The 15,225-nt window shown below is 42.3% G+C and overlaps 1 protein-coding gene across 2 annotated transcripts in view; it reads right to left on the reverse strand.

The window, feature by feature from the left end:
• ST18 (ST18 C2H2C-type zinc finger transcription factor) overlaps nucleotides 1-15,225 on the reverse strand; it is a 100,959-nt gene that overhangs the window by 15,214 nt on the left and 70,520 nt on the right. For both annotated transcript variants that reach the window (XM_054985979.1, XM_054985980.1), the window contains 2 exons: nucleotides 7,191-7,253; nucleotides 2,401-2,469 (listed from right to left, as the gene is read on the reverse strand). In XM_054985979.1, the coding sequence (XP_054841954.1) occupies nucleotides 2,401-2,469; nucleotides 7,191-7,253 (132 nt within the window). The remainder of the gene's footprint in view (nucleotides 1-2,400; nucleotides 2,470-7,190; nucleotides 7,254-15,225) is intronic.

The following is a 15,225-nucleotide window of genomic DNA, read 5'->3' on the forward strand; positions in this document are numbered from 1 at the left end:
CCATAGATAACTTTCTCCAACTTCTCCCTCTCTGTACACTACCTTCTTAATTACTGTTTTCATAACCAAAGTCATAAACAGCGAGCCCTGACCTATAAAAGGGAAACCTTTTATAGAATTACTACCCACAGAGTTACTTCTTTAACCATGCTACCGATGCCACCCAACTCCATGGCTCCTTTCTATCAAGTTCTACAGAGACTTTGGAGGTTTTGGTCTAATGCCTCAGATCACTGATTAGTAGTCTAAGGACAAACAAACTAAATAAAGCCAGATGGAAATACCATTGGTTGTAAATATGGCTGATCCAGGGACAAATTTATAGTGGCACCCTCCCCTCCCCCTTAAAACTCAGTCGTATATGATGGGGTTGTTGTTGGAACCAGTGCTATATCTTAGAGATCAGGTGGCACTGTGACCAGAAGTGACCACTGTGATTCCCCACTCCTGCACTTGAAGCCAGCTGGGTGACCTTGGGTCAGTCACAGCGTCTTGGAGCTTGCTCAGCCCCACTCTCCTCACAGGGTGATTGTCATGAGGATAATAATAACACACTTTGTAAACCACTCTGAGTGGGTGTTAAGTTGTCCTGAATGGCAGTATATAAATCAAATGTTGTTGTTATTGTTATTGTTGTTATCATTATCACTATTAAGAACATTGAACCAGCTTAGGCTGGTTTATTAGCTTGGTTTGATTTTAATGATGTGTTTCTGTTTAGTTTTAATGGTTTTTAAGACATGTTTTTATTATATGTTTTTAATTTGTTAGCTGCCTTGGTGGTCTTGATAAGGGCAGAAAGGCAGAGCATAAATATTATAACTAAATAAATTATTTTCAATGTTTGTTTTCATTTGTATTGTGAGGGGTTTTTTGCTATCCATTTTAAAGATTTATAACTTAAACAATGGATATAAATATTTTAACAATCAAATAAATAAGATTCTGACTGAATCAGTGTCCAATCATTTCAAACTAGAAGTAAGACATCATCATTTCCTATTAAGGGAACACAAGTCATAAAAAGTACAGCTTGAGGGTCACAAATTTTAAATAGTAACAAGATTTATTCCAGCATAGTAACAAAATTTATTCTTTTTGCAAGTTAGAGTTTGCTTAATCAAATACTGAACTAAAATGTTATAGTTTTTAAAGTACTACTGGACTCCTGTTTTATATTTCTGCTACAGGTTAACATGGCTACCAACCCATGGGGAATTATTAATAAATGAGTGGTGACTGATTTGTCATTGAGTGCTATTGGCTGTTCACCACATCTATGCTTCTATGTTACAACATGAGCCATATCCCACCCTCTCAACTTCTAATAGACATGCACTGGTAAAGATGCAGGGTCCCCTCCTTCCCATTAATCTGCTTGAGAGGTGGGCGGTATATAAGCATAATAAACTGAACTGAATAAACTGAACTTATAGTGGTGATGAATGAGCGCTCATGTTAGTAATTCACTAATGGGGAATTTGTCAAAAGGGCACTTTGTTCAAAAACCAGTATCTAAGGAAAAAGACAAATATAGGAAGGACACATGGAAAGCACTGTTCTCAGAATCCTTCCAGGTCCACTGTTTCTGGGCTTCAGATAGAAACCAATTTGGTGCAGAGGTTAAGACCAGCAGGACTCTAATTTGGAGAACCAGTTTTGATTCCCCACTCCTCCACTTGAAGCCAATTGGGTGACCTTGGGTCAGTCACAGCTAGGATTGCCAGGTCTCTTGACTCCTCCAGCGACAAATTGGGAGCCTGACACCGTGCCATGTCCTTGGATTCTTTCTTCACATGTGCACAGTGTGCATGCACTCCCGACTTGCGTGATGACATCACTTCCAAGAAGTGACATCATCATGTGGGTCAAAGGGTGGCCCCGCAGGTCAAAGGGCACTCCCACACTCACCGACAGGCACAATTTGACCTGAAATGGGCCCATTGCGGGGCACTGTGAGGTACAATTTGGGCTGCTGTGGGCATAGGAACATGCCACGCCACCCAGGGGTGCACCATGCCACCTGGGGGGGTGCTCTCAGAAGCGCTCCCCTCCACCAGCCAAGTAAGTGGGCACAGGGGGAAGGTTGGGAACAGGGGATTCCCCACCCCAGGTGGGGGAATGGCACCCCTAGTCACAGCTCCCTCAGAGCTCTCTCAGCCCCACCCACTTCACAGGGTGATTGTCATGAGGATAATAATAACATACTTTGTAAACTGCTTGGAGTGTGGCATTAAGTTGTCCTGAAGAGTGATATATAAACCAAATGTTATTATCAAACACCCACCATGAACCACATTTCCACTGCTACACTGATAACAAACATACAAAGTTAGTTTTAAAACAAGCATATGTAAAAAGAAGTGCAATCCCATTTCCCTCTTTTGTGCTAATACTCACTTAAGCTCTTGAGAGTTGGCAGCCATCAAGGATTTTAGTGTCTTGTCAGCTAATGGGCAGCCAGAAACACTAAGAAAGAGAAATGGAAAATAAGCTTCCTTGAATATGCGAGAGCAGAAAAAGAGATTGTGTTCAAAAATATTTAACCTTTAAATAAAAACCAAGGCAAAGAGCAGTTCCTGTAATAAATTAGAACCAGATCATCCGTGGCTACCCTAAGAACAGGTTGCTTACCTGAGCCTGATGTTCTTCAGGGCTTTGTTTCTGCACCTTAGGTAAAGGTAAAGGTAGTCCCCTGTGCAAGCACTGAGTCATTACTGACCCATGGGGGGACGTTGCACCACGACGTTTTCTGGCAGACTTTTTACGGGGTGGTTTGCCATTGCCTTCCCCAGTCATCCTGCACCTTAGCCATAGGGTTACAGCTGTGACTAGACTGTGTTATGATTTTGCATGCAAACTGTTTCCTACTAGGATACAGCCCACTTAGAGCAGAGGCTACATCTACAGCCTTCAGCAAGGGCTTACATACAGAGCAACTACCTGGTTTCAGTCTTTGACATTTGTCACACATTATGCCTTCGAAGTGAAGGTCAGAGCAGATGAAGTATTTGGAACAGCAGTGCTTAACATTATCTTCTCATGATCTCATCTGCTTTCCAATTTTAGGTAAGGTTACTTGCTCATGTCTTGCCATAGTGTGCATATAGATAGGCCACAAAGAAGATGGCATATACACCATTCTTCAGAAATCATCTGTGTATTCACACAACCTGCCTTTTCTCACAGGTATGTTTGGCCAGCTGTGTCATTTGTGGGGGAAATTGAACTGACACTCTCTGCACCCAAAAAGTTAGCTCTGGAAAGTTAAAAAATCATTCTCTAGAAAGTTCAAAAATCATCCTCAGTGCAACCACAAAACCATAGTGTGACTTTGCAGAGGTCACAAAAAGGTACAATAGTTACTTAGAAGAACCTGCTTTTGCTGACTCACATACAAAATTTAGCTGAGAAAAACTGCTCTCTTCCACTATTGTGTGTGCTCACTGATCACTCTCTCCCAGATAAGATATAGCTACTTTCCAACCAACTCCACTTTGGGGGACAGACATTCCCAAACATGGCCATTTATTGGATGAAGAATGTATTTTATATTCTAGTCCTGAAGTTCAGGAACCATTGTAGCAAGAGACAGCAGTGCAGTGGGAAGGTAATGGATGAAAGGTGCATTACAATAGTCAAGGTCTGGATATTACTGTGGTGGTGATGGTGGAGAGGATCAGTAGGTCTGGGAAAGGGTTAAGCACTCTTCCTGCCTACTAACCCCGTCATGCAAATGCTCCATCTACACACTGGTGTACACAGAAGGTTCTGAACCCTGCCTTGCCTTATCTCAGGTGCTTCCATTCTAAGCTGTGAACTCAGTGAATAATTGTAGGCAAGTCAATATTTCTCAGTCTCAGCTCTACAACTGAAATACGAGGACAGCAATAACAGATTTCTGTAAATGGTGTATCATAAAGATTATTGAGATAACTTATGTGAACAGTCTTAAAAACTCCTGAAAAACACAGTATGTACTGAAACACAATCACAACATGCACACTACCTATTTAAGTTATGTTAAGTATCACTGTTACTTTTAATAGTCACTTTGATTCTCCAGCAAAGGTTGAAACCATCTCCAGCATTTCTATTCAGCATTCTAAGAAAGAGGGTTTCCCTTCTGAACATCTGTTTGGGTTTGGGTGAACCCTCTTGGACTTGAATCAGACAGAACTTGGCTTTTTATAAGTGACAGTGCAAACTTCAGGGGAAGCACACACACCCTGTTGTCATACTACTTGTAAACAGCTTGTTCATCCAAGGTTTTCCTCAGCCAGGTTGCTGAAATGCAGGCAGAGAGCTTCTTTTGCCCTCTTCCCTTTTACTTGGCACTTCAATACTGAAGCTCTACACCAAGATATATATAGGAAATGTAGTCCTTGGCAAATGACATCTTTATAACAAGTACACTGTGGGCCACATTTTCTAGGTGCGCCTTGGTGCCAGCTGCCTTTGTGCTACTTATCGGCCAGCTAGCTGCTGACCCAGCTAGTGCCACAGCTTCTAGTATGACCCAGCAGCACCATAAGTGAGGTTAGGAATGGAGCACCTTCTCTGGCTTAGATGCAGAATTAATTTTATGAAGAAACTGGGCTGTAGCTCTCATCTTGAGATTTGAAGTGAGAATTATAATATGCTGAAGTTTACGTTTCTGAGTGTAATTATGTTTGTTTTGTAACATCTCTTTTCCCATTGCCTTTATCTCTTGCTTTATTAACCATGTTTATCTCATGTACTTCAGCCTATAACCACTATGAGGCAATTAGCAGCACACATACCAAACAGTAGTACATCAGACCATTTAATTGGCATGCAGGGTTGATTCTCTGCCCTAGCAACTGAGGCGAGTCCCTGAAGTTTTGGCAGAATCATTGCTGCTGGAAACATAGGAGAAGAGACAGGCATGGTTTATGCCTGTCCTGGCCTCCTAGACCTATGTAGCCACCAGCCATGGACAAGGCATGCCCCTGGCTTCCATATTAATCACATCAGAAATATACACAACAGGTGTTCCAAGCTATGTGATGGTCATGATGGGTGTGATTCAGTGACACTCACATAGGTTCACAGGAGCTAGTAAGACTGTTAGTGAAAAGAGTTGTTGTTTTTTAAGCATCATTAAGGTACCTTAAAAGACCAACATTATTGTGGCAGAGGTTTTTGTGGACGACAGCCTGTTTCATTGGAATGAATTATTTATTAAATTTTGTAGTCATTCCCCAGTATCTAAGAACACCGAGAGAAATATAATCAGAGATAACTGAACTATTGAGGTAATTTAGCTAGAAACATTAAATATGGTGATGTTCTATTTGCTGTGACTTTCGTGTCTGGGCTTGTATTCAACACCTAGGGTTAAACAGGTGTGAGGTAATTATAATTACTATTTTAATTGGGTATTCTGTTTATTCTGTATTTTTCTTAAATAGTGATTATACATCTGAGCCCTTGGGGAAACTAAGTCTAGGAGATATAAACAACAGCAGGCTTGGTAAAGAATTCTAGAGGCAAGAGACACATTCCTAAAGTGTCATGCATCTTACTACTATTGACAATTCTTAATATTTTTCACTCCATTATTTAATGTCTTCATCACATTTCCAGCCACATTGCCTCTAGCCTTGAAGGGAAGAGTGACAGAGAAGAGGTGGGTGGAGAAAGGCAGAGGGAGTGACAGAAAAGGGGTGGGGGGAAAGAAAGAGGGGGCAAAGAATGACAAAGAAGGGATTGGGGAAGGAGAAGAAGAAAAGGCAAAGTGATGCACCCTCTCTGCAATTTTCTTGAGAGTCCCTTCTTGTCAATATATCCAGTTTTCAACTTGGCTTAATCTGTGCATATTTAAATCCAGAAACTAGAGCCATGAACAGACAAGACGGATCCTTCTACAAACCCAAAAGGTCCCTCAGGTTTGCAGAAAAATCTGAAATATTAAACAAAAGGGGGAGGGTTAAAACACCCCCCAAATAAGTAGCAGCACCAGTAGCTTGAAGAAATAAATGCCCTCAGTGGCCATTACTAAGCAACCACAACAATATTACAAGCCTTCAAGGCTTGGTTTCTGTCACTAAAGGCAGGGAGATGGGCAGGGGCCTTTCCAAGGCTGTTTTGGCTTTTGAGGGAGGATTCATTGGGGCCAGGCCTGGCAGCAATCACTAGGCAACTTGATATCATGCAACTTCCATGACTCCCCGGGACTGGTTGCTTGCTACTTTTCGACAGCAGCCCCCCCACCCCAGCCTGAAAGCCAGTATGGTGTAGTGGTTACAGTTTCATGTTATGAGTTGGGAGACTCAGATTTGAATCACCACTCTTCAGTGGAAACTCACTGGATGACCTTGGACCAGTTACACATTCTCAGACTACTCACAGGGTTGTTGTGAGGATAAAATGGAGGACAGGAGAATAATGTAAGTTGCTTTGAGTTCCCATTGTAGAGAAATACAGAGTATGAATGTAGTAAATAAATAATAAATATAGATGAAAATGTAGGGGTAGATAAAAGGTAGGTTGGTAGGTACATGGGAAGGAGAGAAGGAAACAGGGAAAGGTGAGGATAAGGGGGCTGCCAGAAGGGAAGAAACAGGAAATAGTGTGGGAAGTAAGATACTGGGGAAAGTAAGATGCCCCTCAAAAGTTCTTAAAGGTTCCCCACAGTGCAACAAGCTGGACGTCAACTGGCAGTACACTACTGGGCTTGACTTGTGGGCTGGCACAGCAGAAGGGGTCTTGTTTGGGGGCTGGTTCTGCACAATTGGGTCTGGCCGGATGGCTGGCACGGTAGAATTGGATGATAGTTTTCTTGGGTAAAGGCTGCAAGGGGGAAGGAAGGAGGGAAAACTGAAGACTGGCAGGCAGATAAAGGTAAGTTGGTTGTTGGATGAGAAGGAAGCAGGAAAGGGTTAGAGGTTATGGAGGCTTTTAGGGAAGGAAAAGAGGAAATAATGTGTGTGTAGCAGGGGGTGGGGGAAATGAGATATCCCCACAACTCCTTACAGGTCCCCTGCTTGGACTTCATATAACTCCAGAATTTGTGTGGAGTTTCTTGCTTTTCAGAAGTTACATTTGAACTGCACGAAGATTTGTATGATTTGTTAACTAAATTGTGTCTACCAGAGAAACATTACTACTATTATTTTAAAAAGTAAGATGTTTCTGAATTTTGTTATGAATTGCTCTTTTTTTACCTGCGATGTGAAGCATAATTTCCTGTCACATGACCACTGCCATCACATCCTGGTGTTGGACACCTAAGGAAATAAAATGAGGCCATAAAATGAAGGGAAACTGCTCATAAACCTCTCTTTCTTAGCTGTGCCAGTTCACATATGAGTCATTTTCTTTCCTTTGTACATGAATATATGTCTTCATATATGTATATATTTCATATATTACATCAGGTGAAGCTTTTGAAGCTTTTGCATACAAAGGTTCTTGCCCTGGTAAATTTATTTTATGTTATGTATTTGTTGGATGTCATGAACGACCATAGGAATGTTTAGTCTTAAATACTGGGAGGATCCATCCCAGAGGGGAAGCCACATTAGTCTGTAGGAGCTAAAACAGTGTTTTGGTCAACACCTTAAAGTATTTAAGGCACCTCAAGACTCATAGAATACATAAATGTTTCACTAATGTAGATAGTATTTTGATACCATTATGAGTTTGGAAGGTTCAGAAAGGGCAGTTTTATAAACAGATCTAAATGCACAGATAAATATACCAAAGCTGTTGAATTTCCTATATGTGGGGACAGAATACTTTACCTATTCAGTATTGAGACTCAAGTACACCCCAGTTGAATAACATTATTTTTTTAAAAAAATGCAAATATATGTTTTGCTAGGCATTTTTGTTTACAGAACAGAAGGTAGCTGGGTGTGGATCTGGATGTATATCTGTCTGTCACAAACTCATAATATATTTGATATAAAGACTTGCATAATCTCCTAACTAGATGGCCTGAATCTGGGCTAAAAGCTAGAACAAGATTATCAGAAAGGCTTACAGGATTATGAAAGTTGGATACTGCATAAATTAAGTAAAAATAAATGGTCAGTTCTCTCAATGGAGGGAAGTAAGCAGTAGGGTCCCACAAGGATGAGTACTGAGGTCAGTAGTATTGAATTTGTTTATAAATGGTTTCAAACTGGGGCGGTGGTGGTGGTTAGCAGTATAATGTCTAAGTTTGTGGATGGAATGAAACTATTTAGGATGTTGAAAACCAAGGCTGACAGTGAAGAGTTCCAAGACAATCTCCACAAATTGAGTGAGTGGGCGACAATATAGCAAATGAAATTTAATGTTGGTAAAGGTTAGGAGATGCATAGTGGAACAAAAAAGCCCAACTTTAACTACATCCTAATAAGTCCAGAGGAGTTAGCTGTGTTAGTCTGTAGTAGCAAAATCAAAAAGAGCACCTTTAAGACTAACCAATTTTATTGTAGCATAAGCTTTTGAGAATCACAGTTCTCTAAGGTCTGCATTTATTGAGACTGAGAGGGAAAGAGACCTTAATTCAATGAAAATATTAACCCAGAGTTCTGTAGCAGTGAAAAAAAGCAAGTTCTGTGATGAGTTTTATTAGGAAAAAGAATTGAAAATAAAACAACCCATAATTATAATACCCCTATATAGATCTATAGTGCAGCATAATTTGGAATACTGTGTGCAGTACTGGTTTACTGTTTATCAAAAAGGACATTGTACAGCTCGGGGAAAAGTATAGAATAGGGGAACCAATATGATTAATGAATTGGAGCACCTTTTCAATGAGGGAAGGCTGAAGAGACTGGGACTTTTCACTTTAGAAAAGAGATGAGTAAAGGGGTCATGCTAGAGGTTTATATGCATGAAGTAGAAAGGGAACTTTTTTTCCTCATGAAATACAAGAACGCAAGGGCAACCAATGAAGTTGATGGGCTGTAGATTCAGGATGGACAAAAGGATATATTTCTTTACTCAGTGAACAATGGGATTTGAGCCAGTGGCACCATAGAGACCAACAAATTTTTCGAGGGTATAAGATCTGAAGAAGGGTGCTTTTGACTCTGGAAAGCTTATACCCTGAAAACCTTGTTGGTGTCTACTGGACTCAAATTCCGTTGTTCTACTGCAGATCAACATGGCCACTTACCTGAAACTTGATTCAATAAGTGATTAAAATGCGCCATTTGATGCTGGAGGATACAGTGATGGTCACAGGCCACAGCTTTTAAAGGGAATTTGTGGAGGATAGATCTATCAGAGGCAGCTATGACAGACAGCTATTAGTGACTAAAGATGGTAAACTTTTGAATTCCAGTGCCAGGACCCAGCATTAAGCGAAAGCTTTGGCCTCAATACCCTGTTATTGGCACTCCAGAATGAGTAGTTAGTGCTGTGTGAGACAGGAGCAGCCTCCCCCAGAATCCTGATCCAGCAAGGCTCTTCTTATGTTCTTAAGTAAATATTCTCTATTACATTCCAAGTATGCTTTAAGTTGGAGATGCAATTTGCTTTTCATCATGACATGCTAGTCTTAAATCGCCACAAAGGCTCTTGGTTGAGTTTGCTAAAGAAAAAGGGAATGTGGCTCTGTGGAAGAACACCTGTTTTACATGCAGAAAGTCCAAGGTTCAGTCCCTCGCACCTCCAGGGCAGAGGCCCAAGAGTGACCCCAGGGCCTGACCTGTACCGCTACTTAGGTCATTGCCTTGTTGACAGTTAAGTTGTTGTTACTTAATAAAGCAGTCCTTTTAGTTCCCAACTCTTGTGTTTGCCTCTTAATTCTGACTGGGGGGGGGATGTGGCACTCTTGGCTGTGGCAATAGCTGTTTGGGATGAGATTTGCATCCCTGAAGGAGTGGGAGGCAGTGGAGGCCTTCCTGGGCATCCAGGAATGCTGGAGGAGTGGAGACAGAGGCCTTATAAGGCCGCTCCACCACCACCCCCTCCAGCAAGCCAGTTGCACTTTGTGATTGACCCACCCACTTCACCCTATTTCAGTACAGGTTTAACTGGTCACCATTTATTGGGGCCAGGTAGGAATTTTCTCCCTTCCCATGATTGGCCTTTTGGGAAGGAGTTTTTCGCCTACCTTGCCCTGTTGATATGGGGGGGGGCATAATTGACTTCAGGTGGGTTGTTTGGTTACTCCCTGGGTAGGTTAGAGGTTGGGGAAAAGCAGCGGGGGAAAGCAGAGGGCTAGTGAGCACCCTTGGCATATCCCCATTGGTGGGGAATTGGGGTCTGTCAGGAGCGCCTGGCTGCTTCACGGCCCTGTGGTGAGGAGAGATGCCCTGGTGAGAAACTCCTTGAAAGCCAATCATCCCCCAGCTTTGCAGCCAGGGGTGGAGCTTTAAGGGAGGAGCCACATCGCCTGGCCAGGCCGGGTCCCAGCCATACAATGGATGGCTCGCACCTAGTGCAGAGGGTGGCTCACAGGTTAGGGTGAAGGTCCAAGAGTGACTCCAGGGCCTGACTTGTACAGCTAGTTAGGCTTTTGCCGTATTGACAGTTATGGTGTTGTTATTTAATAATGAAGCCCTTTTAGTTCCCAGCTCTTGTGTCTGCCTCTTCATTCACCAGTTTGGTGTAGTGGTTAAGAGTGCGGAACTCTAATCTGGAGAGCCGGGTTTGATTCCCCACTCCTCTGCTTGAAGCCAGCTGGGTGACCTTGGGTTAGTCACAGTTCTCTGGGGCTCTCTCAGGCCCACCCACCTCACAGGGTGTTTTGTTGTGGAGATAATAATGGCATACTTTGTAAACCACTCTGAGTGGGCATTAAGTTGTCCTGAAGGGCAGTATATAAATCAAATGTTGTTGTTGTTGTTATTATTCTGACTGGGCAGGCAAAGAGAATGTGGCTCTGTGGTAGAACACCTGCTTTGCATGCAGAAAGTCCAAGGTTTAGTCCCTGGCACCTCCAGTTAAAAAGAATTATATAGTAGATGGTATGAAAGGCTTTTACCTGAAATCCTGAAAAGCAGCTGCCAGTCAGAATAAGCAGTGCTGACATTGATAGACCAATGGTATGACAGCTTCATGTGTTCAAGGAAGAACAGGTATGCCTAAGCCTTCTGGAATACTATTGTCCTACATGAATCATGAGATTACTGGTTGCAATATTTACTGGATAACTGTGAAGTGGCCAGTTTATTATAATGCAGTCAAAAGTTTCTACAGATAAGATTAATTAGAACATTGGTACATTTCACACTTGGTTTTTAGAGCGCGTTTGTACCTGTTCCACATCCCATGTTTGCAAGGTTTTCACACTTAAAAGCAGTCATGGGATGCAGTCCCGCTTTTTGTCCGCTGTATCCCCGATTTTTCCCCCTGCGGACATACCCTGATATTTTTTTAAGTTCGCTGCCGACTGGCAGCTGGCCCGCATTTTGCTAATGTGAACACTTTTGCCCCCTTTTTGCTTCTCTCCCCGCCTCTCCTTTTCCCTGGGAGCTGATTGGTTTGTGCAGAATTAACCACTCCCACCCTCCTCAGCTCTCTGAACTCCTTGTCCACCATTTTTTTTAGTAAAGCGAGCTGAGGGTCATAAGGCTGCTTCTTCATTGGTTTCCTTCCTCCCCGTATGCATGCTCTTTTATTTTTTTTCAAAAGCCAGGAATGATTCCTAAGCTTGCTGCTAATTCCCTGCTAGCTTTAAAAGCAAGGAAAGTGTTAAATAGCTGCTTTCTCCTTCCTCCCTTAGGGTATGCACACACATTCTTTTTTTTTTCTAAAGACAAGAATGGGTTGCAAAGTTGTAATGTTCCTGCACTTTCTTCCTGGCTTTAAAAGCCAGGAAAGGATTAAATGGCTGCTTTTCCCTCCCTCCCAGGCATGTATCAGACTTTGCCAAAGAGGGGGAAAAAACCCAAGCATTTTGCACAGTCCTTTGGAAACAAGCCTCTGCTTCCTGGGAGGAGATGAATCGGCAGCATTTTAACCCTTTCCTGGCTTGATTTAAAAAAATGAGAGTGGTACATATTTTCCCCCAGAACTCTGCCACCAATTGCCTCTCCAGTGGGCAGGGGACAGCCCAATCAGCAAAAAGGGGGGAAGGGTTCCAACATTGCAACGTTACTATGCATGCTCAATTTTTTTTTAAAAAGTGTGACGTGAATTGCAAGGCCCCAAAAGCCCAAAATTGCACCGAGGTTTTGAAATGAAGCACAGACACCAAATCGAAATTGCAGTGGACAGTGTGAAATGAACAGGTGCAATGCCGAAGCCACTGCGATCGGGGCGAATGCTCATAAATGGCGGTTTAAACCGTAAGTGCGAAAAGGGCCATTGTAGAAATGTTGCTTCCCAATATATACCATTTCCCCCCAGTTTAAAAATGATTTGGTCAACAAGAGATGTTCACATTTTTGCTCATCATGAGCATGCTAATAATTCGGCCCACTCAGCCAGCCGTGTAGCTGCTTAAGGCTGGGGACCACCTTTTACCTCCCCGCAGGAACAAGAGCTGACAGACAACTTCTCAGCCAATCGGGGATTAAGGAGGGGGCAGAGCCAAGAGCCTTATAAGGTGGCTCCGCCCCTGCTCCCCTGCAGTTGCCTTGAGCTCAGCCTGAGCAGAGAATGCTTCAAGCCTAGCTCCTCTGAGGCAAGGTGCTATAGGCTTGGAGTGGGGAACCATTTGCCTGGCCGATCGGGTCCCAACCATGCGTGTGGATGGCTTGCGCTCGGAGTAGCGGGGCTCGCCTAGACAGGTCAGGGCAGAGGTCCAGGGTGACCCCAGGGCCTGACCTGTACCGCTAGTTAGCCCCTTGCCGTGTTCAATGATATGTTGTTGCCAAATAAATATAGCCCATTAGTTCCCAACACTTGTGTCTGTCTCTTCTTTCTGTCTGGGGTGGCAAATGAAAAGTGTATACTAATCATTGTTCTTTGATTGTTTCCTGTAGATGTTCAGATATAAACTAGTGCAAATATTGATTCCATTTGTATTTTTCTCTGCAATAAAGCTAACCCCACTTTATCCGACCCCCCAAGATACAATGGCCCTGTTTATATGTTACAGTGAATGCATGTTCAACCTGTATGTACATGTAGAAAAGAGCAAGAGTCCAGTAGCACCTATAAGACTAACAAAATTTGTGGTAGGGTAGGAGCTTTCGTGAACCACAGCTCACTTCTTTAGCTTACTACTTCTTCAGAAGTGAACAGTGACTCCTGAAAGCCATATCCTACCACAAATTTCGTTAGTCTTATATGTGCTACTGGACTCTTGCTCTTTTCTACTGCTACGGACAGACTAACACGGCTACCTATCTTGATGTATGTACATGTGTTCACCTATTTGTAAGAAATAGACAATGTACATTCACTTTACGGATGAAATTGGGGACCAGTACCTGGATAAATGTGAGGTTTAAATCATATGTCCAGCAGTATGTGCATTCAGCATAACATGGGAAATACTTAATGTCCATATAAAGGGGAAAAATCATATTTACACTATATACAGATTGTACATGCATTCTCTGTAACTTGTGAACAGGGCTTCTATATGCATAGCTGTCTTTTTATAAGGAAATCAAAAAGAGTCCAGTAGCACCTTTAAGACTAACCAATTTTATTGTAGCATAAGCTTTCGAGAATCACAGTTCTCTTCCAAAAATTAGTTAACCTGAGGACCCTGGATCAAGAGAATGTGTGGTAGTGTGACACATGAGTCAATCTATTCCAATTTTCTATAATTTTTTTCCATGAACAAGTTGGGCTTTCACTAAGTCTCTTGAGAGACACAATGGGCCCAGACCTCCCCACTCCCATATCACACCTCTTTAGGTTCCCCTTCATTCAGAAAACATATACAATATGCTTGCTTAGTACAGATAACACTGTATTTTGCCTGGCTTCTCCATCATAACTTGGGACCCTAGAATTTGGTGTTCTGAGAGCCAAGCTACAAGTGACGAATGACACTTAAATGGCAAGTGAACAGACTCGTGTGTATTCCTCCCTGTTCATTTGCGCTCTACTTGATCATATAGTGGAGCGCAAGTGAACAGGGAGGAATACATGTGAGTCTGTTCACTTGCCATTCAAGTGTCATTTGTCACTTGTAGCTTGGCCCAGAACTGTCTCTCTCAGCAGCCTCATTTTCTCCTCTGTTTTCTGAAAACATTCAGGATGAATAAGATTGTTCTTCCCTATTAAACCTGTGTTTTTGGATGACACTGATAAAATTACATTTTCCCCGGCGGACACTCCGATCAGGGGACAAACAGCTGTTCGTGGTCCCTGGCCCCAAGGAGGCTTGCCTAGCCTCGACTAGAGCCAGAGCCTTTTCAGTCCTGGCTCCCACCTGGTGGAATGCTCTGTCTGCTGAAATCAGGCCCCAGCAGGACCTACTATCCTTCCGCTGGGCCTGCAAGACAGAATTGTTCCACCAGGCATATGGCTGAGGCTGGGCCTCCATCGGCCTGGGGAAACAAAAGGGGTGTATAAAATCTTAACCCTCCCTGTGAAGGCTGTCCACCATCCCATTTTAAATGTGTATGGATTTTTATTGTATTTTAATATGTTGTTATCCACCCTGAGCCCGCTCACGAGGAGGGCGGAATAGAAATTTTAAATAAATAAATAAATTTCCCCTCTGTTACATATTTAACCCCATTACTATTTCATTATGTCCTTTGAAGTAAAATTGTTCTCCTTGTTCATCCCCCTTCCCAAAAAATTCATTACTTGGGCCCCAAAACAATATTTAATAATAAGTACAGAATCCATAATATTCTTTTACATGGTAGTGTATAATGCGGACACCTTATTTCATTATGAGTCATACAGCTGCTTTGGTACAGTATAATCATTGCAGAGACTATTAATATTTCAAACTATGTAATCTATATTTATAATGAAGAAACTTCATTGTAATTGAGTCTTGGAGGTAAAATTTTTCTTTACAATTGTTAATGTCATTATAGGTACTTCCTCATGATGGAGCCATTTGTATTGTTCACTAACTACGTCTTCTGCCAGTGAATATTTAGTAAATGGTCTATGCCCTCAGTGTTACCTTTAGACTCTTTAAATAGCAATGCTTAAGTGTTTCTGAATTAAATTGTGTGGCCAAGCACATTTTGGATACACATTAGCATGCAATGCCCAAGTATTATGGATGTTTTTAAAATCCCATACAAAGTTTGTAGTGATTATAAAGCCCCGGAGAGAAGAAATTACTTCCAGTAAGATGAGAAATGGTCATCTGGATCGTGAGAATTA

The sequence above is a fragment of the Eublepharis macularius genome, chromosome 7 (genome assembly GCF_028583425.1).
Source record: "Eublepharis macularius isolate TG4126 chromosome 7, MPM_Emac_v1.0, whole genome shotgun sequence".
NCBI classification, from domain to species: Eukaryota; Metazoa; Chordata; class Lepidosauria; order Squamata; family Eublepharidae; genus Eublepharis; species Eublepharis macularius.